This window comes from Sorex araneus, chromosome 5 (assembly GCF_027595985.1).
Source record: "Sorex araneus isolate mSorAra2 chromosome 5, mSorAra2.pri, whole genome shotgun sequence".
NCBI classification, from domain to species: domain Eukaryota; kingdom Metazoa; phylum Chordata; class Mammalia; order Eulipotyphla; family Soricidae; genus Sorex; species Sorex araneus.
Genome location: NC_073306.1, coordinates 25109497 through 25137490, shown reverse-complemented (window position 1 = coordinate 25137490; position 27994 = coordinate 25109497). Strand labels below are relative to the sequence as shown.

At 37.2% G+C, this 27994-nt stretch overlaps 1 protein-coding gene across 10 annotated transcripts in view; it reads left to right on the top strand.

Annotated features, from left to right (window-relative positions):
• ELAVL4 (ELAV like RNA binding protein 4) overlaps positions 1 to 27994 on the top strand; it is a 177026-nt gene that overhangs the window by 57490 nt on the left and 91542 nt on the right. For 4 of the 10 annotated variants that reach the window (XM_055138706.1, XM_055138704.1, XM_004607146.3 and 1 more), the window contains exon 1: positions 15702 to 15855. The exons of 1 other annotated variant lie outside the window; for it this stretch is intronic. In XM_055138706.1, coding sequence (XP_054994681.1) covers positions 15739 to 15855 — 117 coding nt within the window. In that variant the 5' untranslated portion in view covers positions 15702 to 15738. Of the gene's footprint in view, positions 1 to 15161; positions 15371 to 15701; positions 15856 to 18375; positions 18659 to 19114; positions 19434 to 22340; positions 22405 to 27994 lie in introns of those variants that run through there. 5 more of the 10 variants (XM_055138709.1, XM_055138710.1, XM_055138705.1 and 2 more) reach the window with 5 other exon arrangements.

The window sequence follows — 27994 nt, the reverse complement described above, 5'->3', positions numbered from 1 at the left end:
GTAGGTATTAGTTGGATTTCTGGAAAATGACTTTTCTTTTTTCTTTTTTGACAATGCTCTTCACACATTGCTGAACCAAGTATTTTAGCAATGATCATACCAGCACATATTAGTCAGGACTTTGTCAGTGACCCTGATTAGGTATCAGATGAGATCTGTCACAGATAAATGTGACAATGTAGCCTGATTTACTTTAGACCGTGCTGCTTTATGCCTGTCACCTTGGTGTAATTGTTAGCAGAGCCTGCTTACACTCTCAAAAGTGTCTGTTTTTGATCAAGAGAAGGGGGGTGGGAACCTTCTTTCAAGCATCAGTCAAGGAGAGTAGTTTATGTAGGAAGCCCCATGACCAGATTTCAGGAGCACCAAATTTATTTTTAATACTAATTTGCCAGAATTTATGTTGAAACCTCATACTAAATCTAATGTATAAGATTTCTTTGAGGGGTACTTTCCTTTTTTTTTATTCATTTATTTATTTTAGGGCTGGAGTGATAGCACAGTGGTAGGGCATTTGACTTGCACACGGCCGACCAGGGTTAGATTCCTCCGCCCCTCTCAGAGAGCCTGGCAAGCTACTGAAAGTATCTTACCCACATGGCAGAACCTGGCAAGCTACCTGTGGCATATTCAACATGCCAAAAACAGTAACAAACAAGTCTCACAATGGAGACATTACTGGTGCCCGCTCGAGCAAATTGACAAGCAACGGGATGACAGTGATTTTTTTCAGTCACCATAAAATTACAAAGTTATACATGACTAGGTTTCAAGCATACAATGGTAACACCATCCCTCCACTTCCCTTCACCAATGTCCCCTGTCCCTCAACCCCATTTGCATCCACCCAGCAGTCTGCCAGTCAACTATTAGAGGCTCTTTTTGTTGTTGTTGTTTTGGCTTTTGGGGTCACACCTGGCAACATTTAGGAGTTACTCCTGGCTCTACACTCAGGAATTACTCCTGGTTGTGCTCAGGGGATCATATGGGATGCTGGAGATGGAACACCAAGTTGGCCATGTTCAAGGCAAATGCCCTACCTGCTGTACTATCGCTCTGGCCCCTCTTTAAAAAAAAAAAAAAAGTTTTTTCACTTTGGTTCACAGAGCTTTGTTGATATGGTTTCTTGTGAAACACTTTGCCACTTTTCAGCATCACTTCCTCCTTCTGGTTGAATACTTTCCTCTACCATAGATGTTGCTCTCAGTCTGTCCTATCCCCCAGTCCCCCCAAATGGCATGTTTCCTTCTGGTTACCAATTCTCATGTTCTATGTTTCCGTTATCTTCAGTTTTTTGTTATTCCACTATTTTCTTTATATCTTGCATATGAGAGAGAGTGAGAGATCATTCTGTGTCAGTCCCTCTCCTTCTGACTAACTTCACTCCGCATGATACTCGCTAGGTTCTTCCATGTAGCAGTAATTTCATGACTTTATCTTTTGTTATGGCGAGTACTATTCCATACATAACTATGGTATATTCACCATAGTTTCTTTATCCTGTCATCTATTTTTGGACACTTGGGTTTCCAGATTTTGACTATTGTGCATAGTGCTGCAAGGAACATAGAAGTACAAATGTCTTTTTCTCCATTTTTTTTGGAACCCTTGAGGTATATTCCAAGAAACAGAGTTGCTGGGTCAAATGGAAGCTCAATTAGTAGATTACTTAGGAATGTCCATACTGTTTCCTACAAAAGCTGGACCAATTGATATTCCCACCAGCAGTGAATGAGAGTCCCTTTCTCATAGCATTCACTCTAGCACTGGTTGTCTTTGTTTTTCTTGTTGTTGTTGTTGTTTTAATGTGTTCTAGTCTCTATTATGTGAGATAATCTCTCATTGTTGTTTTGATTTGTATCTTCCTGATGATTAGTGATGGAGAGCATTTTTTTCATATGCCTTTTGGCCATTTGTATTTCTTTTCTGAAGAAGTTTCAGTTCATTTCTTCTCCCCATTTTTTGATGGAGTTGGATGTTTGGTTTGGTTTTGTAAAGATCTACCAGTGCCTTATATGATATCAGATAAGTGTTGGTAAATGATTTTTTCCATTCTGAGGGCTGTCTTTGTATCCTGGTCTTCATTTCCTTTGAGGTGCAGGCTTTTCTTAATTTAATCTCATTCCATTTATTTATCTTTGCTTCCACTTGCTTGGTCAGTGGTGTTTCATCCTTGAATATGCCTTTAGCTTATATGTGATAGACAATTCTGCCTTAATGTTTCTCTATGTACCTTTGAATTCTGGTCTGATATCAAAGTCTTTAATCCATTTGATTAAAGACTTTTGTGCATGGCATTAGAAAGAGATCTGAATTTGTTTTATTTTGTATTGTTCCATTTTGTTTTCTATTGTAGCAGACCAGTTTTCCCAGCACCACTTGATGAAGAGGTTTTCCTTATTCCACTTTATTGTAACTATACTTTTTATACATACTTTCTTATAGCAAAGTAGACATTCTGTAAATGATTCAAGTGAATCAATGTATATTATTTAACCTCTCTCTGACTTACTTGTCTTTATCTGTCAGAGTAGAAATAATAGTAATAACAGATACCTTATAGGGTTATTATAATATTAAGTATGCAAAGAGCTAAGACCAAAGTCTGATACAGTAAGTGCCAAATAGATAGCAGTCATTATGTGAAAGCACTTTGCAAATGAAATAATTGCTTGTAGCTTTCTGCAACTTAAAAACGAGAGACACAGTTATTTGGAAGCTTTGGTTAAGCAAAATTGTATTTTTAAAATTTATTCCATCAAACTGACCTCTCAGTGTCTGTGTTGCAAGCCATACTGCCCAAAAGTAGAAAGAGAGTATGGGGAATATTGTCTGCCATGGAGGCAGGGGAAGATGGGAAAGTGGGGGTATACTGGGGATATTTTTTGGGGGGATGAACACTGGTGGAGGGATGGGTGTTTGATCATTGTGTGATTGTAACCCAAATATGAAAGCTTGTAACTATCTCCCAGTGATTCAATAAAATTTTTTAAAAATATTCCATCATAATTCTTACATATGAGCCAGATCCTTAAGTCTAATAGGAGAAAAAGACTTGGAGAAGAAAACTAGGAGCTCACATTTATGTCTTGAATAACACCTTATAAGATTGTGAGACTATTAGAGATTTGTTGAAATCCTATCCACAGGCTACTCATTGAAAATCTCAACAGAGGAGGCAGTGGACATTTATTATCAAAGAAGCAATGAGATTAGATTGGAATTTTAAAAAGGTCACTGTGCCTGGTAAATGGGATTCAGTCCAAAATTGGAGGTAAGATATTTTGATGGTAATAACCCAGGAAAGAGATGCAGAGACTTGAACTAAGGCAGTAGCAGTATTTATAAGAAAAGTTAAGGAGGGACAGTACACTAAGGTAGTTGGCAGGACTCTTGAGAAGCTTACACACAATAATACAGAGAATATTGCACACAATAATAGACAGAATTATATCGTAAAGGACAAGATCAAGACACCACATTTATCTTCTAGTTCCTCTCTAGATACTTGTGAAATCTGACCTTGAGTGCTTCCACTGCTTTTACTTTGAGTGTTTTACTTTGTGTTTTTATATGTAAAGAATGATTGTCAAGTAGATTGATTGCAAAACTTGAAAGTGTGTAGAAAGTATGAAATAAAAAAATATGTTATCCTGGTGCTTAGGAAACCTCAGAAGTTGAGGCATTTCATTTGGAATCTTGGGTTGATATTTACAAATGCTTTGAATTAAATGTAGTGGAGAACTTGGGCCCCATGTATGTACCTTTTGTTCTAGTACCCAAATCTTTGACTCTCAATTCCGTTTTTTTCCCCCTATGCTATCGTTTAGACTAGATTAGATTATTTTCCTCTCTGCTGAGTTCCTCACTGTACTCCAGGAACTGAGTGGGTGAGGAATATAAATTAGGTGGATACACCCATCCTCATTTATTTCATTATTTCTGTGTTAAGGATTTTCATGTCTTTATTTACAAAACAGCACAACTGAAAAAAAGTTTGAAGGAATTAGAAACTGGATAAATAGCTGATAGTGCAGAACCATTGCTTTCTTTTTCATTTACATATATGATGATATAATTATATACATATACATATTTATACATTAAATATTAGCTAATGTCACTGACAATACAGCTAATGTTGCTATATAGGCAGTGACATTAGCTAAATAACATTTATAAAATACTTTTAGCTTATTTAAGCTAAGTATTTATTTAGGCACTTGCTACAGTTCTAGAGTCCTGGTGGCATAGACCTTTGTTTCTTAATCTGTGGGTCATGATCCCAAAAATAGATCATAGAATTGAATGGGGGGGTTCAGAAAACTTGGAAGCACTTAAAAGTTTATGATTTTATGACCAAAAATTAATCTTAAATCAAACACATAATGAATACAGCACTCACCTATGTTATATATCTTGAGTGAAAGAGTGTCTCAAATGGAAAAATTTAACAAACCCTGGCAGAGAGCATGGAAGTAGGGCAGGTGATGAATTCATACTCGGCCACATCATCAGCATGTTCTCTTCTCATACCATCCCCATCCTCCAGGCCCATTGGAGTTCTCTGTGATTGAAGATTTCTCTAGCTGTAGAAGAACAAATTAAGCATGCAAGCCCTCAGATTATGTTTACTAAAAAAAGGTTGCAGACAAAGTATTCCTATCTCCAGCAATAAAACAATGTCTCTATTGAAAACCTTATGACTTAAACTTGATGGATATGTCTTGAAGAGTGACTTTGGTTTTCAATCACTTGAATATTTCTAGAGGAGAATATTTCTCCTCAAAAGCCTTCCTTTTGAGGAGAATTATGTCAGAAAAAGAATTCTATGAAGGGGTGGATTCCCAAAGTTAAGATAATTTTGGTCTCATCTTTAAAATTTATCAATTTATCATATACTTCTAAAAAAACTATTGTAACTTGTTGTGTATATATTCCATTAGCTTTAGCTATTTTCCAAGCATATTCCTGTTGCCTTAGCTGTTTTCAAGCTATTTTCCAAGCATCCTATCCTATACTCAGCTGGAGGGTCAGAAAGATAGAGAAGAATGATCCTTGGGGAGAAAGACAGACAGACAGACAGACAAACAGAGAGGAAAAGTGTTTGCCATAGTGGCAGGCAAGGGGACAGAGTGCAAGAGGGAATGGAGTGGTGGGAAAAGTACACTGGTGAAGGGATAGGTATTGGAACATTGTATAACTAAAGTCCAATCATGAACAACTTTATAAATGTGTTTCTCACTGTGATTCAATTTAAAAATATTTTTTAAAAAATGATCTTTGTCGGGGCCTGAGCGATAGCACAGCGGGTAGGGCGTTTGCCTTGCACGCGGCCGACCTGGGTTCGATCCCCGGCATCCCATATGGTCCCCCAAGCACCGCCAGGAGTAATTCCTGAGTGCAAAGCCAGGAGTAACCCCTGAGCATCGCTGGGTGTGACCCAAAAAGCAAAAAAAAAATGATCTTTGTCATGAATTACCTTAAAAACTGCTCAAGGAGACAGACCTGTAAGCAATAGTAGTAATACTCTGCTACTAAGCTGGGTCTCATTCCCCTGACCCTAAAAGAGCCTCCAGTATGGCATTGTTGGAAGGACGAGTAGAGAGAGGCTTCTCAAATCTCAGGGCTTGGACGAATGCAGACGTTACTGAGACCTCTCTAGAAATTCAATGATCAACGGGATGATGATGATGATGATGATGATGATAATGATGATGATGATGATGATGATGACTGCTACAGTTGAGTAGCAGAATTCTGGCATGAATTATATGGAGGCAGGAAGAATAAGGTGCTATAAAAGTTCAAGGTAATGAAACAACTAATTTTCTTTAGTGTGGTTGAATCCTAGAGTATATCTGAGCATGATTTTCCAAGGAAATAATGCTTCCAAATGTAAAACACAGAGGAACAAATGGACTAGAAAAGTTGAGCACTATGGAAGAATAGACTGGCATATTTAGAGCTGTCTGTATGAAAGGAAGTGCCCCAGAGGAATCAGGAAGCTCTCGTGAAGACCAGATTGTAAGAAACTTTAAATGTCATTCTTATTAGTTGTAGTTGATATAAATAAGGGAGGGTTTATGTAGAAAAATTATGGAACACAGGTCAAATTACATAAAACTGAGAGAATTTAATTGCTTTTGACCTAGATAAATAATTTCATGTATTTACCTTTAATATAAAAAATACTAAACATTTTGGATACTAAACCAGTATGACATATATTCAGTAACACATATCTTATACGTATTATCTAATTTTTATCACCTTAGGTATTAGTATTGCCCTTATTTAAAATATGATGACACTGAAGTTCAGAGAATATCTTTGACTTGATCTATTTCTAGTCAAAGCCTTTGATTTGGATTATTCTAACCAACCTTCTCCAATTCTTTATTCTATTAAAATAACTTTGGTAATCAGATTGGTTATTGGAGGACCACAATACAGTGAGGAATCTGCTCTCCATTTCAGACAGATTTTTACTATCTCCTTCAAATGCTTTATATCTCTTTAGCCAGCATTCTTATAACTGTAAAGTCAGTTGAAAATCTGAATTAGCCTTATTGACAATTTTGCTTGTGAATTTAAAACTATTTATGCATAGACTTTGATATATTAGATCTGGCAGAACTTCAGAAATAATCTCCTTTCATTTATTATTCATTTATTATTAACTCACAATGGTTCTAGTTCAAAAAGAAATGACAGACCCAAGGTCATAGAATTATTAGTGGTAGAGATGGAACAAGTCTTGAGATCTCCTCTCTTCTCTTTGTGTCTTCCTTCATGATTTAAAACTCATCTTTCTTTCACAAACATGTTTTAAGTCTGTACTATGTATAAGAACCATTGCTCTAGAAATATTCTTTAGTAATAACTCAAACGTGGAAATGTGTAAAACCTCATGTCAGGTGGATGGTATAGTTTGGCTGTCTACTGATGCCAAGAAAGAGAGCAGCAGGCTGGAGAGAGAGTACAGTGACAGGGGTTTTGCCTTGCACAGAGCTGACTCAGGTTCAATCCCTGGCACTGCATAGGTCCCATGAGCAACACCAGGACCGATCCCTGAGGGCAGTGCTAGGAGTAAGCCCTGAGCACCATTGAGTATGGCCCCCAAAGCAAAAAGAAAGAGCAGGAAAAAAAGCATGTCTTTTAGTTATTATATCTTTAAAGGCATACATAGATTGGTCTAGATAAATTTTAGCAGTGATTAAGCTTAATGAAATGACTGATTTAGGCCTTCATGTGCTTTATTTACTTATCTCCATGTGCTAACACTAAAGAACACATTTCAAGCAAAGAGTATGTGTTTTCTGAATGGAATGCCTCAGTTTCAAAATTCTTGAAGATGGATATGATAGTATTTATGAATGTCTGATGCAATTTACATCCTAGGGCTTTTGAAGACTTATAAGCCCTTTGTAATTATTCTTATTTCAACAATAAAAACAAATGTGATACTTATTTGCCTATATCATGATTTTTGTTAATAATCGAATCATAAATAGTCTACTTTGGGATAATGTTGGAATTTGTTTTGTGTTCTTTCCACAAAATCTTGGGTTATATGTAACACAGTTTGTAAGTCACAGACATAGACTTATAAAACTGATTTAGTTGTTCATTCTTCTCAATAAAAAAGAATCACAAGGTCAATATCAACAATCCTTTTGAAAGAATTAAGGTGAATTTGTACAAGAATCCAGTGTTGATGGTGACTTGAAAAAAATCAGTTATGTAGATACTTTAGAAATAGGACTTTTTAGGGACTGAATTTCTCTGGGTCCCAGCTTCACTATGGCTACCACATAATAGCCTAAAAGAATGTGTGAAGTAGGTATCTGTATCCTATGAGGCTTTGAGGGTTATAATGTTAAAACTTCTGTTTAAAAATTTTACATTAGGGGCTGGAGCGATAGCACAGCAGGTAGGGCGTTTGCCTTGCACGAGGTCGACCCGGGTTCAATTCCCAGCATCCCATATGGTCCCCTGAGCACCGCCAGAAGTGATTCCTGAGTGCAGAGCCAGGAGTAACCCCTGTGCATCGCCAAGTGTGACCCAAAAAGCAAAAAAAAATTTACATTAAAAATCATTAAAAATTACTAATTTTTGTTAAAGATGTGATTTTTTTAAAGAGGTATTTTGAACTTGAAGCTGCCGTTGCTAAGGAGTTGCTAAGGGAAATGAGCTACTCAGCACTAATGTGTAACTTTACTCTTCCATTTAAAAGTAGTTAAATTATTCCCTCACCTTCAGAGTAAGAGAGGGAAGAAACAAAAAATGAGGTCAAATGGAGTATTTGCCCATTGGAAAGAGAGTTGCCTCTTTCCAATAGTTAGATAGCAACTCCTTGTTTTGCTCCTTTTTCTTTACTGCCCAAAGAGGAAGGAAGCAACCTCCCTTGACATAAGAAGGTTGAAGAGGTAACTAAGTTTCTGAGCAGGGCAAGACTGATAATGACTGTCTACTGTTCCTAGATGAGGCAAACAGAGCCTAAGAATAGAGAGAAATAGCTCTGCTGATGACCATCCCCAGATAAGACTATAATAATCCAACATAAGGATGACTCAATAAGTAAAGTCAATAAACAACAAATAATTGTACCCTAAGAATTTTGTTTAAAATATTTTCTAAAATATTTGTAATAATTTTTTAAGTTGTTTTACTGAGTGCCCTCTATATTCCTGCACAGATAGATAATTGAAATATAAATTTTCTGCTTTGTAAGTTCCCAGTATAGTGTGAAAGTAGCAAAGAACTTTATTAGTAATCTGTATTGGATAGTGTTTGAAAAGTGTTTAAGTTTAGAGTCATAATCAGTTTAAATTTTTGACAATAAAAATATTTAAATATTTTGAAAGATTAATGATTCGAGGTAATTACTGTCTGAGATTAAGATTAATGTTATAGCAGCTAATTCCATTTGAGGATCAGGCACTCTTTCCTGCACTTCTTGAGATGGATTTAGGAATCTCACACACAGAGAACAATAGCTGGCAAAAACGTGCCCCTCATGATCCTCCCAGGACCTGGATTCTATCACTACCTGGTAGCAGAATACAAAAATCATAGGCATAGATTAGTTGTTTGTTTTATGTTTTTAATGCCAGCAGATATCAATAATATTGCTGAGTGTTTTGTATCAATGCATAAAGTAAGCCAGAGTTAAATAAATCTTAAACTTCTTTCAATCTATACCTTTCTATGTCACATAATGAGTAGAATGTAGACAATAATTGGACATATGTAATTCTGAAACCAAAATTTGCCTCTTACTACCTGTTTGATTTTGAGAAAAAGTATTTAAAGTCCTAATCCTTAGTTTCCTTATTGGAGACTTCAGAGTTTTAGAATCAAATGTTATTTGTAGACAAAATAGTTAGTGCAATATTTGACATATAGTAGATGCTCAATAAGTAGTAATCCCTATTCCTTTTATAGAAGTACTTACTGATACTGATAGCACAGCGGATAGGGCGTTTCCCTTGCACGAAGCTGACCCAGTTTGATTCTTCTGTCTCTCTCAGAGAGCCCGTCAAGCTACTGAGAGTATCTTGTCCACAGGGCAGAGCCTGGCAAGCTTCCCATGGTATATTCAATATGCCAAAAATGGTAGCGACAAGTCTCACAATGGAGACGTTATTGGTACCCGCTCGAGCAAATCGATGAGCAACGGGATGACAGTGATACAGTGATACTTACTGATACTAAGAAGTTTGCCCTATCACAGGTACCATAGAAGAATATTACTCTTTATACAATTTTTAAAATGCAAGATATTAGAATATATTAAAATAGAACACAGAGGAGGTCTGCTAGAATGTGAAAACATTCCCTCCTGCTGTCCTTCCTTTGATCTGACACGAAATTTTTTATACAAAGCCTATCTCCCTCCCTGTTCCCTAAAGATTTTTGGCCAGTGGTTCAATATGTGAGCCCAAAGATGTTGTTCTCAGGTCTATACCAAGCATTGCACATGGGACCAACCCAGATAGGCTATGTGTAAGGCAAGCACCTTAGCCCTTGTACTATTTCTCTGGTCCCCAAAGGCTATTCTTTATGCTTAGTCTTAGTTCCAGCTTCTCCTGTGGTACCTTTCCCCATGTTGCAGGTGGAAGTCTCACCATCAGCTCTCTTTCAGTATTTAAGTTTATTATACCTTTTACACTTTTCCTTATACTATTAGGATTTTTGCATAAAAGGGGCATCTCCATTCACAACCAGATTGTAAATTTAAAGATTATTATAGTAAGTTGAATTTTTATTAGTCACAGCGTTAAGAATTTGCACTGAACTTTGCTCATAGTACTAAGTAAATTTTATTAATGGGGGGAAAATTTTTATCTGCAGCAGATATTTTTCATTAGAACCAGAGCAGACAGTTCAGCCTTTTTGATTTTTTTCTTTTTCCCTTCCTTTTTGTTATTTCCATAAAAAAGATCACACATATTTGGTTGTTCCCACCCTTGGTTGTAATGCCCACTGGAGGTCTCACATTGGGTCATAGTACACGAGAAATCACAAACTTTTTTGGGGGGTTGGGAAATTCAAAAAGCAGAGACTTGAGCATGTGGGGTTGTGCCAGGGACCAAATAGTAAGTCTATGGTTCCAAAATTGGTGCTGTACCACTGAGCTATCTCTGGGCTCTCTCTTTGCCTCTAATTTGAAAGTTTTTATATTTTCTCTTATAAGATTGAAATATAGATAAGTACTAATTCATAGTTTTTCCCCATTAGTCACATTCTAATAATAACTATCACTTAGGAGTTCAATCTCCATCAAGTCTGTATCTGTCTTAATTCTGGTAACAAGTACTGTGCCCATTTTACAGTTGAAGAAACTGTTTTAGTGAATGTAGCATATCATTTTCTCCAAAGGAAGTGTTCAGCAACCTCTAGTGGAATTAAATTAAATAAGCCTTGGGATAGTATTTGAGGAGATGCTGAGTGGGATTATTGATCTTCATTCATTCCTGTAGCTGAGTGCTGAGTGATTCCAAAGACAGAATCTGTGCTATAAAAGACTAACTATCAGCCAATGTTTGTTGACCAACTACTCCACATAGAGGTTTTTCAGATATAGAAGATGAAAGAAGACAGGGAACAAGGAACTCAGGTACTCATCCTGCCTCTTAAGACTTTATAATTTTAATCATTTGTATCTTTGTTATTGTGCCCGCCCAAGCAAATCAATGAACAACGGGATGATAATGCTACAGTGCTACATACATACTACATACATCTCTGTTATTACAATTCATAACCTGGTCATAATGATAGATTTAGAGGAGATACATTTTGGGAACACATCTAATTTAGAAACACATCATAAAGTAATCTCTTGGTCAATTTTACTTGAGAAATCAAATAAGCCTTCGATCTTCCCTTTCCTTCCTCCTCCTGTCCTCATCTTCCTGCAAATATTTACTAACTATATTCCTTTAATAAGGGATGGAGAAAATTCTTTCGAGTAAAACACCATACTATAATACTTGTATATAGTGATTGTTGCTACTGTGGTCTTAGATGTGATTGAGACCATGCATGTCAAATTTCTAACGTTGGGTTTGGTATACAGTAGTCTCCTAATAAAAAGACAAAAGTTCTTATCTGTACTTTACAAGTCATTCAATTCTTAATTTCTTATTCTCCCTAGCCCTCTCTCCCCATTACCTTCTCAAGTTCTGTCCCCCAAGCCCCACTGTCTTTATCCTTCAACAAATTATCTTCCTTGTCTTACAATTGATCTATTTTTTCATTTGTAATTATACATTTGTATATGACCACGGATTTCAAAAATAACTGCGTTATCTTTGGAAGCTGTATTAATCTGGTTAAGCATTATATTTTTTAATGACATACGTAGCTACTCCATACTTCATCTTACTCAGTGGCTTTGATTTGCAGATTATCATATTTATACTAGGGTTTATTTTTCTTTGTTTTTGTTTTTAATTTTTAGTAGAGCTCTTCTGAACTGAAATGAAAAGGCCCTGATCCCATAATGTAGGGATTCTTTTAAAAATCTCAGGGCTGGTTCGATTCCCAGCATCCCATATGGTCCCCCGAGCACCTCCAGGAGTGATTCCTGAGTACAAAGCCAGGAGTAACCCCTGAGTATCACCGGATGTGACCCAAAAAGCAAAATAAATAAATAAATAAATAAATAAATAAATAAATAAATAAATAAATACATAAATACATAAATAAAAATCTCTGTGTCTGCATGTTTACCCTGCTGAGTTTCCTTAGGCTGTAATGAAGAATCTGTCAGTAAAAAGTCCAGACAAGGACTCTACTTAAATTAGATTTCTTGACTCAATATGTATTGCCTTTTCCAGAATTATCTAAGTAAGGCAGTTTTACTATTCTTTACATTTTCTTTCTCAGAAAGACACTCTAGTATTTTAAGAGTGTGGTAGCAAGAGACACATTTGAAAATCCATACGTACACTGACTCTGGAAAGAAACCTGCTTTCATAAGAGGAATACATTAAAATAATGGGAGAATCAAAGGTGAATTGATCCTTAGGTTAATTTATCTACACTCTTGGAAATTTAAGGGTACGCTACATTCCAGAACCCCCTCCACCCCATGCCCCACCCTGCTCCCCGCCCCAGTATTCTTGCTCTTTTTCACAATATCCATTAGATGAAATTACTTAGGAAAGAGAAAGGCATCACAAGGTCAGGTTATATTTCTCTAATGAACAGGGACAGTGATTTCCTGTCCTTCTATTAGTCTCTGTGTCAGTCTGGTGTATCTTTGCTGCCTCTATGGTATGTTTGCATGTTTCTATAAAATTTTACTTAATGTTTCTGCAGAGAGTGAGGGGAAGAAAAATCAACACAATTCATCAGTTGAAAATTAGGTTTTAAATACTTTTTTAAGTCCTCAAATAGAGAATGCCTTTGTCTGGATACTGATCGTATTTTCACTAAAGGAAGAAATGTCAGCTGTTTACATTTATTTTTCAAGGGAAAGCAGGAGGATAAAAAGAAATTGAACCATAAGAAAATGTCAGGTCATAGTCACTGATGATACTATTTAAATGGTGTGTCATAATCATATTAGGGCAGAGCACATGGAATTCCCGATTCCTGCATGACAGTGAAAAAGGGGTTGCAATTATCTGCATGTGTGTGTGTGTGTGTGTGTGTGTGTGTGTTTAAGTATCTGTGCACTCTACCTTACCACCTGACTTTGCTAATTCAATTAAGGGGCAAGAAGGGTAATCCAGACACCCGGAATTGGAGGAAAAGGTCTGCGGTCTGCAGCTGTGTTCAGAGGGACTGGTGTGAAGAGAGAGGCTCAGTCTGACTTGAGGTTTTGTGCTATTGCACGTGAATGCTCTGGAAATGCCCTAATCGACTGAAAATGAGCTGGCTACGGTCATATGGACCAGGTCTGTTTAGCCACATCGCTGGGTAGCATGGCAGATGGTAGGCCGTCAATGGGTGGTATTGATTGGCTGGATTTGCCTTAGGGTAACAAGACTATGGGTCCTTAAAAACCTGCTTCATCTTATTTTCCTTTGTGCAGCTACATACAGTTGTGGTTTTCTCCCTCACTACTCCAGCCCCCAATATCTTCTTTTATCCCTTTTAAAATCAAAAGCCTTCCTTGGTAATCAAAATAGAGAGGTTACCTTGAGATAAACACTCTTTAAATTATCACCAAGGCAAGAAAACTCGAGAATATTTTATTTACTAGGCTGATTACATTTTAATGTTTGAAGAAAGTGACATTTTTTAATTAGTGTTTAAGACATATGGTGAGTGTACAAATTAGCTTATTTCATACAACCAGAATTTGATGAGAGCAACTCCTCCTTCTCACTCCCCAGTTAAAAATTGTCACTTGAAATCTAATATATTCTAGGAGGTTAAATGGTATTAAGTGATGCAGCCCTGACTTAAAGATGAAGGAGACAGTCACTGCTGTGTGTGGCTAAATGTTGCCTAGATTGGCTATAAAAATACTACTATTGACATTGTATTTGCAAGAGGATGTGGGAGTTCCAGGTTTAAAATTTTGTCCAGCCAAGAAAAAAAAATACCAGGTAACTGTGTATGTTGGTTTCTCTTTTAGATACGAAGTAACATAGACCGGTGCATGAAAGCTCTGTAAATAAAATCCTTCTTAAAATCAGGCCACATAATAATATAAGAGAGAGACTTATTTTTCTCCAGGATTGTTCTTTATTATTTTAACATTCTCTCACCCTGAAAACTGCCCCCCCCTCACCTATGTCATTTGGAACTTTCAGCTTGGGATATCCTGGAAGAAAGGCAGATTAATTGGAACACAGTTGTACAAAGGAGATGGTAATTTAAGTATACTCTTGAAGTAGTATAGGGACAGGCATTTTCTACTTCAATACAGACCTTAGGGAAATAGAATGACACTCCAGAAAAAGATGTGATTGGTTTGCTCTTGTGGTTGTTTATTCACATAACTGTATTTCTAAAGAAGATATTTTTGACTTTTTTCAACATTTTTAAAGTTTGGGCTATTTTCTGTTGTTTATATTTTTTTTAAAAAAAAAAACCTAATAGTTAACTCAGAAAGAAAGTTGTACCCTTAAACTCTTGCCTGTATTTTGTACATGTTTTATCCATTTGCACACTTTCTAATTGGGTTTGTGTTAGGTGTGTTCATATTTTTCTCTTTTGCAAAGGAAAATATTTCCATGGAGTTTTTGTTTTTCCCCCTCCTCTGTTTTGATTGGATTTGTCTTGTTCATCCTTTGATGAATGAAACAAAGCTTGTTTGTGTTTTATCCTTCACAGTCCTTGTTAGAAATGGTTATGTTGTTTTATTTTGTTTCCTTGCTCTATGTCAGGAGGAGGAATTTTATTTATTTATTTTGACAAGATACGCAAGGTACAATTCAAAGTACCTGCTAGGATGCTGGCGATTCTTGTGTCACATTCTACAACCCAAAAGCTATTCCAAGAGGGAAGGGAAGGAAAAAACAACACACAATCTTTTAAGATGGTTCGTTTGAATGTGTGCACTCTACCCACCTGGTGGTTGTATAGTGAACTGTTACTTTAAAGAGTAGTTTAAACACCAGCCATGTTTGGGGCAGGCTGCTTTTGCAAAGAGAGCAGTACATATAACAGGAGTCTACTGTGTGGGAGATAAGGGGAAAATTCAGCTCACTGACTAGAGGTTTTAATGTGCGAACTCTAGGGAAATAATATATTGACTGTTCCGTGGCGTGCAAGAAAATTGAAGAACCCTTTGCAGACGGAGTGCTTTGCAAAGGATTCTATCTGTTTCTCTTAAAACAAAATCTGTGGCAAGATGTTTGAAATCAGCAGGACGCTTAATGCTGCTTTGTTAAATAATGAGGTAATATTTTGTCACTTTTTTCTGGGCAGCATCTGTTTTCCCCCCCTCCCCATCTCCCCCCTCCCCCTATGTTTATGAAGGATTCTTTTTTTCTTCTTCTTCTTTTTCTTCTTTTTCTTCTTCTTCTTTTTTTTTTCTCATGGAAGTCAAGGAAATACAATTCACGCTTCCATTTCTGTTTCTTTCTTTCGGTGCTTTTGCAGAATTTGGTTGTCTTTTTATTTGCACTTTCAGCCGGCTGCTGTTTCCTAGCCCATTGTGCCACGTAAGGCTTCTCCACTGCGCGGAGTAGGTAGTTATTAACGCTGAATTGGCTTCTGGTACAGTCCATCTGGACTCTGTGTGGGAAAGCTGGCTGCCGGCGACGGATGCTGAGATATCTGCAACCTTTGAGATGTGTGCATGGTGGCGAGGGGCTGACTGATATGAGATTACTTCTTTTAAGGGAAATTGTTATTAATGAGTCAAGAAACTGCTCATTTATGGTAAGAGGGATGCAGCGGCGCTGGCAGCCCCACCGCTCTGGGATATCATTTTTAGGTTGCCTTAGCTGCTAGAGTGAGACAAGTTTCTTTCTGTGGTGGTAAAGGATTGTGGCGGAAAAAAAAAAAAATCATGCATGACTGGGAGACTCGCCTGCCGGATTCTTGAGATAATATATTGAGAATCTGTTGCTTTACAAATGTCACACCACTGATGTAGCGGTCAGCCCCTCACTCTGAAAGATGAATGGTACTATTGGAAATGCAATAATAAGGTTGACTTTTCCCAACAATAGGATTCTGCCTTTGTCTTTGGAGAAAAGGCCTCTGAGGACATTTGTTCATTTGTTTGAGGATTCTGTTGAAAGACTTTAGAGTAGAGGTTTTTGGATAAGTGATCAATATACAAAGTGCATGGATTTCTTTTAGCCTAGTAAAACCAGTCTAATTGTATGGTAATGTAGAGTTAATATTTTGGAAAAGTGGCCAGAGTATCTTTTGATATACCTGCTATTAATTTGTGGTTCACTAAGTGTGCTGAGATTAGTATGAATAAGAGAAAAGGATTTTAATAAATTCCTTCTTTTATAACCTCTAGAGAAATACAAAGTAAATATTTTGCTCCAAGCCAGCAGTTTTTATTTGTGTGTTTGTCAGCATTATGCTCTTGTTTACTTTTCACAACATTTTGATGTCGGCGAGCTTGCACTCAGAGTTTCTGCTGTTGATTTGGGGCACCTGTCTTTGCCCTGCGTCATGTATGTTGAGCTCCACTTAATCTGTGGTTCATCTTTAGTACAGAAGTCAACAGTAGAACTGTAATGACTCAGGACTCTATAGATTTGCTAAAGAAATTGTTTTTAAAGTTTGTTTAATTCAGTACTGTTTAACTTAAAAAGATTACAGTTTTAATATGTCCATCTTTTTCATTCATACATTTTAATTTCTAATAGCTGAATTTACTTATAGTCAAATCTAATTCACATCGCGTATTCAACACATTGTTTTGTAATGTGGCTGTATTTTTAAGAATATGTATTTATATGTGTATTTATTATGTGTGTATTCATGAATAGTAGCTTGGAGACACTTTAAATATTTTAATGTAAGGGTTATCTTGTAATAATTTTTCAGAGTCCCTTACATTTGTGGACTTTGAAGCCCAGGGTATAGCATCATTTTCGGCCATCATTTCTACTCTGCCCAGCAGTCTCTCACTATCAACTTCAGCCAAAGATTTAAAAGTACGTTGAATTATGTCTTCGGTAAAATTTATTACTTTCATGTGTTTATTAAAAGACAAATCAATTAAATTATAAACTGAATAAATGGTGGTAAATTAGTCTTTCTGATTGAAGTACAGCATAAAATCCTTAAGTGAGACACTTAAAAACTCAAACCCAAACAAAAAACGGTACTGTAGAATCGTAGTAATGTAGATGTTATAAAACGTATAGGTAGATAAACTGTACACATCATTCTCTCTTGCTTAAGGTCTCTCTGAAGGTCTTTCAAGAGGCAAAAGAGAAAAAACAACCTCTGAAGGAGGGAAACAAAATCATACGTTCCGTTAAGAAAGATGAGCACTCTCCACCAGTTACGAAATGAGGCAGTTGTCAAAAGCATCTTTTACCTTTCTCTATTAGCAGAAGAGGAAGCGAAGAGAGAATGTGCTTTAGTGGTTTTTTAAAAATTCAGATCATGCTCCTATCCAAGTTGAGAAATAAATTCATTTAAATAAATCATTCATCATTCTCTGTTTTGAAAAGCTCAGACAGAAGGCAGAAAGGTAAAGGCTGACAGCTGCCCCCTCCTCCCTTCAGCTTTTTTTCCTTTTTTGTTTATTAGGAAATAGTTTTCTGAAGCAAACTTTATGAACCTAGTTCACAGAGAAAGCACAATTTCAGACTGACTTTTTTTTTTTTTCAAACTCTGGCCATGTTAACTTCAAAGGTGCATCACTTAGTGAAAATCAGCAATAGTGGGAAATAAGAAAGTTAAAATGTAGACATATTAGCACATTAAAGTGCTTTTGTTGCATCTTAAAGCCTAGAGGCAGATCATTAAATATGCATTTAGCTAGAAAGCAACTGTCGAGAAAGATAAGGTGGTTGAAAATATTCTGTAGGGGAAAAGCCCTCCAGGAGAAGGGTGGGGGTAGTGGTGGGGGTGTGACCCTCCGGACAGGGGAAAAGGAGGACCCTCCCACTGCAAAGGTTTGCTAGCTTCTGGTGACCTGCAGTTGTTACAGTACTTTAGAGTTAGGAGGAGGGAAAAGGTAAAAATACAAGTATGGCTGTTGTTGCTTCAGCCTGGCCTTAATTACCAGACACAAGAAGCAGTTCAGAAATCTGGTCTCTGTTGTTGTAGAGGTCACCAAATCATTAACATCGTCAATCTGGCAGTAGCTAATTTAAATAGCACCTGATGTTGCAACGCCTCCCGTCGTTTCCCCAGCCAATCAGGTCCTGGCTTCTGCTGACAGATGGTCCCATAAATGGATGTAAAAAGGGGAAGCTTCGAGCCAATTTCAGCAAGGCTCTGTTCAGTTGTTCTTATCTACATCCTAGAATCGGGGTTTCAGCTCACTGCTCCTTTTCTTTCCTTTTTTTTTTCTTTCTTTCCCCCCAGGCCCCCCTCTGAAATAATAGATTTGCTTTACAATCGTCCACACTGTGTTTTGTGGATCCTTAAATATATATAACAATAGTAGTCCTTTTAAATATATATTCTGAAACCTTTGCAAATTTTTAAAGAAGAGTCGAAGCCCTGCGAGACCCAATATTTGCCAATAAGAATGGTTATGGTAGGTATGACTAGATTTATAATCTGTTGTTTGTGTTGCTGGAGGGAAGAAAAGCATCTACACCTTGTCCAGTCTTATGCTTGCACAAGAGTTTAGTTCTCTGCCGCTGTTTGGTTTCTACATTTACTATCTCTTTTGTGTAGAGAGTGTGGGTAGGTCCTTTTATTGAAAAGCAGTGGGGGAGTAGATTGTCATTTTTAAACGGTCATTGTCAATTTTCCCTTCAACATAAAGGCAGGGGTGGTGGTGGGGTGGGGGAGGTGGGCTGAAATAATTGCTGGTTTGTTGAAAGAGGTTATATTACATGAAACCATAATGGCAAAAGAAGGGTTTTCTTTTTGTCAGGAAAAGGGGGTTTGTCTGTTTGCCTGGATTTTGTGGGGTTGTGGGTGTATGTATCGGGGTTAGGAATCTCTCCATTTCCGTGCTGGAAATTTAAACCTCAAGAGGCAGCTCCTGGATACTGAACGTTGAGATGGGCAGTTGTGTTTGGGGGGGCTGCGCAGTCAAAACGGCAAAGAGAATGATTTATTTGGGCTTCAGTAAATGCTGCATCTTGTATTTTAAAGAGTTTCCTGTCATGACCTCATAAAAAAGAGGAGGCGGCTTGTATGTGTAGCGGTGCCTGGCGTGTTGAGTTGTTGCTTCCTTCTCTGGGCAGCAGCTCTGTAAGAAGGAATGTCAGCTTTTACATAACGTTCCTTTCCGCTTTTGACACACTGTGTGAGGGTCCATCTTCTTCTGATCACAGATGGAGTGGAATGGCTTGAAGATGGTAAGTGAAAGAGGAAGACAGCTTGGAGATTTCAGCCGTGTGTGTGTGTGTGTGTGTGTGTGTGTGTGTTAGACTGTGTATTATAAACCACTGTACAGATCGTTTGTGTATTAGTATTTCTCTTTTCTGAGAGCCAGAATCCATCTCCCAAGTATAATGGCACTGCATGCACACAAGGCACACACACTGTCTTTTCCATTGAATATATTTTTGTCAAGCAAGGTTGGTGTCTTTTTTTGACAATCATAATGTCACCATTGCTGTTGGCTGGCGTGTCCACAGCCTCCGTGAGCCTTCAGAAGAATTATACCACTGTTCAAGTTAAAGGCACATTTCTTTTCGGTCTCGTTCTAGGAGTGATGGGGAAGGGTGGGAAAGAGGGGTGGAGAAGGTGAGATTTAATATCAGCAGATGCGATTGTGAAACAGGACTTTTGGATGTGGAAAGGAAAGTGGAAAACCTTTCTGCCAAAGTAGTAAACCTATTTTTAGCATCATCTTTGGGGGGGGGGGGGGGAGTGGGATAGAGGAGGAAGTAGGGAAACTCCTTGAGTGCCGCTCCTGCTGCCTGACGGTGACCCTAAAGATATGGCACAAAATGGAACGATCTGATGCCACGAGTGCCCACTTTGAATTTTTACCAGCAATAGCTTTCTTAGGTTACACAGCTTGTGGTGTGTGTGTGTGTGTGTGTGTGTGTGTGTGTGTGTGTGTGTGTGTGTGTGTGTGTTGGGGGGGGAGGGTCTAAATTCATATCCATCTCACTTATCTTTCCCTAGAAAAGCCTGGGAGGACTTTTTGCTTTGCATAGATGTTATAACAAAGCTATGGTCTTTTTCCCATTCTTAGAGGATTGCCTTTGTCTGGCTGCTTGTTTTGATGGGTGTAAAACAAATAAGATTAGACCGAGCAGCCCAACTGAAAGCGATAGCTGGGAGGAAAACCCAATGAAAGGTTGCCGGGGAAACGAACAGAGGAAAAGCCGAGTAGGGAGCAGGTGGCTATCATGAGAACACACTGCAAACAGTGTAAAAAAAAAAGAGGGGGGGTGGAACAGGAACAGGACCTCGATTATCTTTGCTGTTCTTTGTGGCTAGCCCAACTTTAATTATTCTTTATAAATAGGTGTTAATTACATTTCTAACTCTGATTTGCAGTGATTTTTAGAAATCTATTTTTAAGCATCTGTTCTGTTTCCCTTGTTTTCTCTTTTTTGTGGGTTATTTTTTGGCTTTTTTAAATTTAGAAAACAGAGGAGGGGGAAGGGAGGATAGGAAATCTCTCTCTCTCTCTCTCTCTCTCTCTCTCTCTCTCTCTTTCTCTCTCTTTCTCTCTCTGCCCCCCCTTCCCTGCTGTGAAATTGTACGTGTGAAAAATTGCAAGGAATCCTGTGAGGCCATTTGAAAAAAAATGTAAATTATATTGAATGAAGTTGATGGAAGCATAATAGTGAACTCCTACAGTTGATAGGTTCTGTAAATGATTTCTTAGAAATTTTCAGCAAATATCCATTGGACAAATTAGGTAGAATAGATTTACCCTAAGCAATGATTTCGTGCTAGGTGATACTGGTATTTGCACTGAATCAGATGTTGATACTACAGTTCCGGGGAGTTTATTGTATCTCTCATCTTATATCCCAAGTAGGAATTACTTTGTAAAAAAAATAAATGAGAAACTGTTCTATCCTTTTGCTTCATTCCCTCTCCATACTTCCAGTGACAGGATCCAGCGGGTGGTGTACACCCTTGCAAACACTGCCTGCCATTTGACACTTGGTCCTGCTCTGGTCTTGGCATAAATTGACTGAAAAGCTGATATTTTTTCCTTAGTGTCTCTGAACATCTGGGACCCGTGCCTGCACTAGGTGACAGGAATTTCTCACTGTTCCTCCCTGAGTGAGCTTTGCTCACAGTCTTTTTCATGAAGGCGGTACCTGAAGGACCAAATGGTATAGTACTTAGGTGAATAGGAGGTAGAGTAAAAACAACTGTAAGGACAATCTGCAACTGTCTCCTGCTCAGACACAAATACATGATCAAATAGCTGATTTTAAGCCCCAAAATGATAATATTAAAAATACTGAACTGTGTATAAGATTAGGAAATATAATAGTTTTGATGAAAATGCTCTTAATTTTAACTCTTTATGGTAAATCTTTGCACACATGCCCCTATTTTTTTCTTATAGAATTTCATCTTTGTCTTCTTATCGGGAAAGTATTTAAAAGATTGCTCTTAAGTATAAATAAACATTTATACATGTGCATTAATATGTCATTATTAAAAATAGATTTATTTTTGATTATCACTATTGTAGTTTTTCCATCTCCCCCAACTATTTTCCACCCTCCCTTTTTTTTCAGCTGGGGAAAGTAATTTCCATAAGAACTGTCACTTTGACTTGGGTTATAAAAAAAAAATGTGATTCTACTACTGACCTTTCTGACTGCTTTGTCTTAAGCAATATTAAAATCTCTTACACCTGCTCACGGAGGTATACCTTTATGGAAGCATGAGGCTGAGCGTACATTTATTAAGAAAGAAAAATCTGATTGGAAATATTTCTGGAAAAAAAAGGAACACGACCACATCAGAGTTTTAATGATCAAAAATGTTTATGTATCTCCTTGTAATAAGATGATAAGTCATTTAGTATTTAAAATTTTGAAAAGGCAAAGTGAATATAGGTGGTAAAATGGCTGAAAATTGTCTGGACAATCCTTGATTTACAGAGATTTTAATATCTCATCTAAAAAAAAACCCAACAAACAACATAGCCATTCATTTATGATCTTCGTCCCATTCATTCCTGACATTCATTCAAGCCATCATCCTGACCAGTAAAGATGAGCTTGCTTCTGTCTGATAGTTTTCCACAGCCTTAAAACTTTTTTCTTTCTCTATAGCCCTTCTTTGGTCCTTTGAATATTCAAGAATTTTGTTACCAGAGGAAGACCAAATTTGTGTGAGGTAACAAAAGAATATTTTTGTAACCAAAAAAGAAAGAAAATGAGTTACAATTTTGTGCTTGAGTTCTAAATTCAGTTTGAAATAGGGTTTGGGACATGTTAGACTTTACTTTAAATTTGTTGTTTCTATTGGGAATAACCTATTTGAAATTTTGAATCTCAGAATTATGGCATGAATTGTGCTTTTTATATGTGTTCAGTATTTCTTTAAAAATTATAATTGAATCAGGTTGATTTTTCTCAAATAAGATTTACCATGAACAATGAAAGGGCTTCTATAGGGCAAGTATTTTTCTTTAACTTCATTCCTTTTTCTTTTTTGCACTTATTGTGGATGGTTTCATTTCCTATATGTGGACCAAATGCTATTCCCTATATGAGGAGATAATCTGCTTCAATTAACCTTTGGCATCTTAATACCTTTTTTTTAAAAAAAAAAAAGGAAGCAAATTATCTGTGTGTATAGCGAGTAAGGAATGGCGGTCTTGATAGAGGTCACTGTACATGGACAGAAATACTTTGAGTTTCATGAATTTGTTCATCAATTCCAATGATCTGTGGCCATCAGACACTTAATTTATATGCTTGAACACCTAATATGTACATTTGTTGGTGAACTGGCCAGCGAATTTTAGATAAATGATTATGTGCTGGAAAATGCTGCAATGCAGTATTTTTTTCCAATGTCATTAAGAATTTGGGGGGTTGCAAAAGGATATAAACATTCTCAGAGCTTTTTTTCTTATTGTTTTCCAGTTGATGGACCATATAATATAGCATTGGCAAATTCCCTTTTTGAAAATGTAGTCAACTTTTTTGCCTACCACCCATTTGATAAATATGTGGTAAGTTTGTATTTGTGAGAGAGGAAAATTGCATGTGTACATGTGTATTAGTGCATATTATGCATATTATGGAAGCCTACACCTATATTAGGCTTTCCTTACTTGGCATTACCACATATGTATGTACACTTGTAAGTATATGTGCATTTAAAAGTGAAAAGTAAACCAAATTGGGCTACTTTGTGGACTTCCACTAGTAACTAAATTTGTGAGCTAAAAAATGTCCTTTCAGACTATAGATTGTATTCAAATTACTGTGTGTATGCGCGCGCGCGCGCGCGTGTGTGTGTGTGTGTGTGTGTGTGTGTGTGTGTGTGTATTCTGCACGCGCGCATATGCGGGCATATACATGTCCTTTCAATCCATGGTGGATTAATGTGTGTGTGCATGTGTGTGCACACATGTGAGTGTGTGTGTGTGTGTAAGTGTGTGCATAAGGAGGGTTTTCTTCAGGAGCTTTTAAACACTGGATAAAAGGAGGAGATATGTGGTACTGTTAGTACGCCTTGCTCTGTGTGTGTGTGTGTGTGTGTGTGTGTGTGTGTGTGTGTGTGTTTTAGGAGCATTGTTGAATTGTTTTTTCAATCTCAGCATATTTTAAGGGTAGAGGGCTTTTATAGGTCAGCAGTTTTCTAACAGTAAAAATAAAGGTGATCTGTGGGTGTGTGGAAGTGCTACAGCAGTAATTGTCATAAATTAGCCATCTAGAAATGGAAAAAGAGAAATGGCTGCAGGACAAGAGTTGAGAGGGATACCAACATGTGGATCTACACCTTGCTGGCATAAGAGATAATGAGTGATAAATTTGAGCTGGTGCAGTGCGGGATGCCCGATAATTTCTCAGAACCTTGACTTTGCAGGTTCATTACTTCCTTGCTTGCTTGTTCACACCTTTAATTATATCCAGTTTGGGAAGCTTGCTGGGGGCACCAAAGATGAGCCATTTTGTTTGTTGTTTACTTCATTAAGTATTCAGACAGTGTGTTCACAATAGCTGTAAAGCATCAGTGTTAGGAATCAAGCACTTTGGAAATGGAATTGTTACAAAAGAGCAAGAAGCAGTCAGTCAGCCGTTTGCTTTGGATATTCACATCCATTTTGCTTAATGGTACCATTTATGCTGTTTCTTGTACATCCATTAAGAAATGACTTATACTGTGTCCTGTACTTAGTAGGCTAGTGTCCTCTCTCACTCTCTCTTTCACGCTCTTATGCATATCTATATGCAGATACATTTTTCTCCGTATGCTCTCCCCCTATTAGTAATATTTTGCCTTTCGCTGGGCCATTTTCGTACTGCGTATTTTTGCTTTGGAGAAGATCATTATTCAGATCCTTGTTGGGTTTAGCAGCAGAAAACATTCCCTCTCAATATTACCCCACTACAAGGATCAAGAAATGTATAAAGAAATTCTTAAATAAATTTTGACTGATAAAGTAATGAAAATGTTAAGAAAATAAGGTCAGTGTAATTGTTGTATCTGCTTTTTTATTTTTGTGTTGGTTCGGGGAAAGACATATATAACTGCAAAGTAAAATGCAAAATCAATATATGTGATTTTTATGTGTGTGTAATTTGTTTTTTTGGGGGGGGGTACAAATGGCTTTGTTCAGGGTTTACTCTAGCTCTGTGTTCAGAGATCACACCTTAGAGGGGCTTGGGTGGGGGAGTATATATGGTATCAGGGATGGAACCTGAGTTGGCTGTCTGCAAGGCAAATACCCTGCTTACTCTACTATTACTCTGGTCCCACATGATTTTTTTAATGGAAAATATTACAAGTCATAGGTTTGAGCTGAAATTAATTTCCTTTGGATTCTTGGTTGCAAAAATAACATTTAGATTCAAGTTCAATTTTAACTTGCTTGTTTTACAACTGTAACATTAAATTTGTAAATATTTTTTTCTAGAAGTATAGTTTGCTTTTCAGTATTATCCTATAAACAACTCTAGCCAAAAATGACAAAATCTGAAAAACACACTTCAGCATTGAAGTTTTCTATGTTTTCCCTTTGTAGCATTGAATCTACTTCTGCTGGTCCTATGAATTTGTCGCCCTATATTGTCTAAAAACTAGTAATATAAATTGTTTTGCCAACAGTGTTCACAGTGAAGACTAGCCTATTGTGCTTCGCACACTGCCAAACCATGTTCAATCCTCGATATTGTATATGGTCCCCTGAGCACTACCAAGAGTGATTACTGAGTATCACAAGGTATCACCCTCCAAAACTGACTAGCTTATCGATCATAGTTGGATGAAAACATTGCTGAGGATTTACTAAGTGAATTTGTTTGAAATGTGAAATTCAAGGCCACCACTTCCTTTTCTTCTGACACTGATGAAAAAAGACATAATTTGAGGTTAAATCCCTATAACTGAGTATAAAACTAAGAGTGTTCAAGTTGGGTGTTACACAATAAGACTCATGTCAAATTATGTGTAAAGATGTGTTGGAACATTCAAGTGCATAGATGTTTTTCTCTTGTATTTGTAAAAGTCTAGGCATAACCAAGAAGATAGAAATGAAAGATCTCTTGGTCATTTTTGTTTGTAAAATTCCATACATCCAGATGTCTGCTCTCAGAAAAACGTAAGATTTGGGCAACTGGAAGGAAATTGTCTATCGACCACCCATGGAGCTTGTTAATTTTACAGAAGTATGAATGCCTTGCTTCTGACAATGATGACTCTTTAAATATTTTTACTATTTCTCTCTTCTCCAGTAAGGGTCAGCGAAGATGCCCCTCTTCACATTTTCCTATGCAGATTGGAAGTGTGCTGACTAGTGGGTCAGAAATCACAGAGCTACTTTGTCATATGTACTCTGATACTATAGAACTGCTGCACATGCATGTGTATGTGGGGGTTGGGGCGGGGGAGAGAGAGAGAGAGAGAGAGAGAGAGAGAGAGAGAGAGAGAGAGAGAGAGAGTAGCCATGACCATAGTATTCCCTGGGATGTACCACTAATGGTGTCTCAAGTTGTTTGTATATTTTCCTAAGATGACAAACTAAACTCTTTAGAGTTGGGCTTTCTAATTTGTACGTTAAAAATAACAGGGCTGAGTTGGACTTTTTTTCCAAGTGTTCCTTTGAAATGTAGACATAGTAAATACTGTGTTAATGATAAACTTTAGCTTTAAGTGCTATTTAAAAAGTCTGTAGTGGAAAGCCTGAGAACTTGCAATCTTTACTAATGAAACTTTCATTAGGAAAGTGCTCACTTAAAATGGAGTAAACGACTAAGTCCTTGCAATTTGTGATTTTTGACCAGATTTGACTCATCCTTTCTTCTGTTACTTTTTGTAAGGCGGCCAACCACATATCTAAAAATTCTGGATATTATACACATCTTCAATATTAATTATCTCTGTTGATGTACTGAGTACAGACAGTACAATTCCCGAAAGTCCAGATTCTTACTGTAACATCAAAACAAAGTGATATTTATGAATAATATTGGGAAAGTTGACCTCATAGTAACCATTCCCCAAAGGAAGCTTTATAGTAAATGTGCATTTGTGATTCAGATTATTTAAAGGACATCTGTAGCTTTTACTTTTTAATTTGGGCTAAAATATGTAAATTGGTTTTATTTTTGAGTTCCTCTGTTTTAGGTGACTTTGGAGGAAGATAGCTTTCAGCTTGATTATATTTTAATCACTTTTGTAGTAGAGAAGTTCCTATTTTGATATCAACCTGTTTATTGTTTATTTGTTTGAGGTTCTGGACCACACCTGGTGGTGCTCAGAGACTCCTGCCTGCTCTGGGTATTTGGGAACCTATGTGGTACTGGTGCTGGGAATTGAAACCACAGCATCCACATCAAAACATGCATGCTATCCCATTGAGCCATTTCCCCAACCCCTCTAGTTTTTGTGATTAGGACCCAGTGTGCTGATGAGACTAAAAATATTACATTGACTTGCACACATGTAGATGTGTGCAAGTCAATGTAATAATTAGATGTGTTTCTACTTAGATGTGTTTCTACTAGACATCACTATTCCCAGAATGGTTTTGTTAGTGGTCCACAGAACTCCAAGGCCACAGAATGCTAAGTCTGCCTCTGGACTCCTACTGTACCTATTCAAGCAAGGCTTTGGAAAGATGGCTCTTTCTTTTTTGAGACAAGGATAGGGAAAGAACTTTAAAGTTCTAAAGATTAAATTAGATTCCTGACTTTTCCACCTGTAATTGAGTGATTTTCATTTGTCATCTTAGGAAAACATACAAACTACTTGAGAAACCAGTAGTGGTACATCCCAGGGCACACTAAGGGTCATGGCTACACACCCTTCAGCTTCCTACAGACTTCAGCTTTCTACAGACTTCAGCTCTCTGAGCCTCAATTTCCTCTTTTTTAAAATAATGTTAATTATTATTTCTGACTTACAGGGTTCTTGTGGGCATCTGATGAGAAACAGAACCAAGTATCTAATAAACTGAGTCCCTGAAAATTAAAGATGGTTAGAGGATATTTAGGTCTTTTTCGTTCTTTCTTTCCTTTACAGATGTCATGGAAGAAGTGACCCTCACATGATACCCTCTGTCTCAGTCTTATTTCTTGCCCTTACCTCTGGGAATGGAGATGTTACATACACAGTTTTTCTAGACAAGCCTTTTGCCTTTTGTTCTTCCCCAGAATGGTGTGACTTGATTAAGTTTTCTGCATTCTCTTAGGGTGTTGCAAGATTCATCCGTAATTTTCTTTGGAATTAGAATTAATGTGTTATTGAGTTA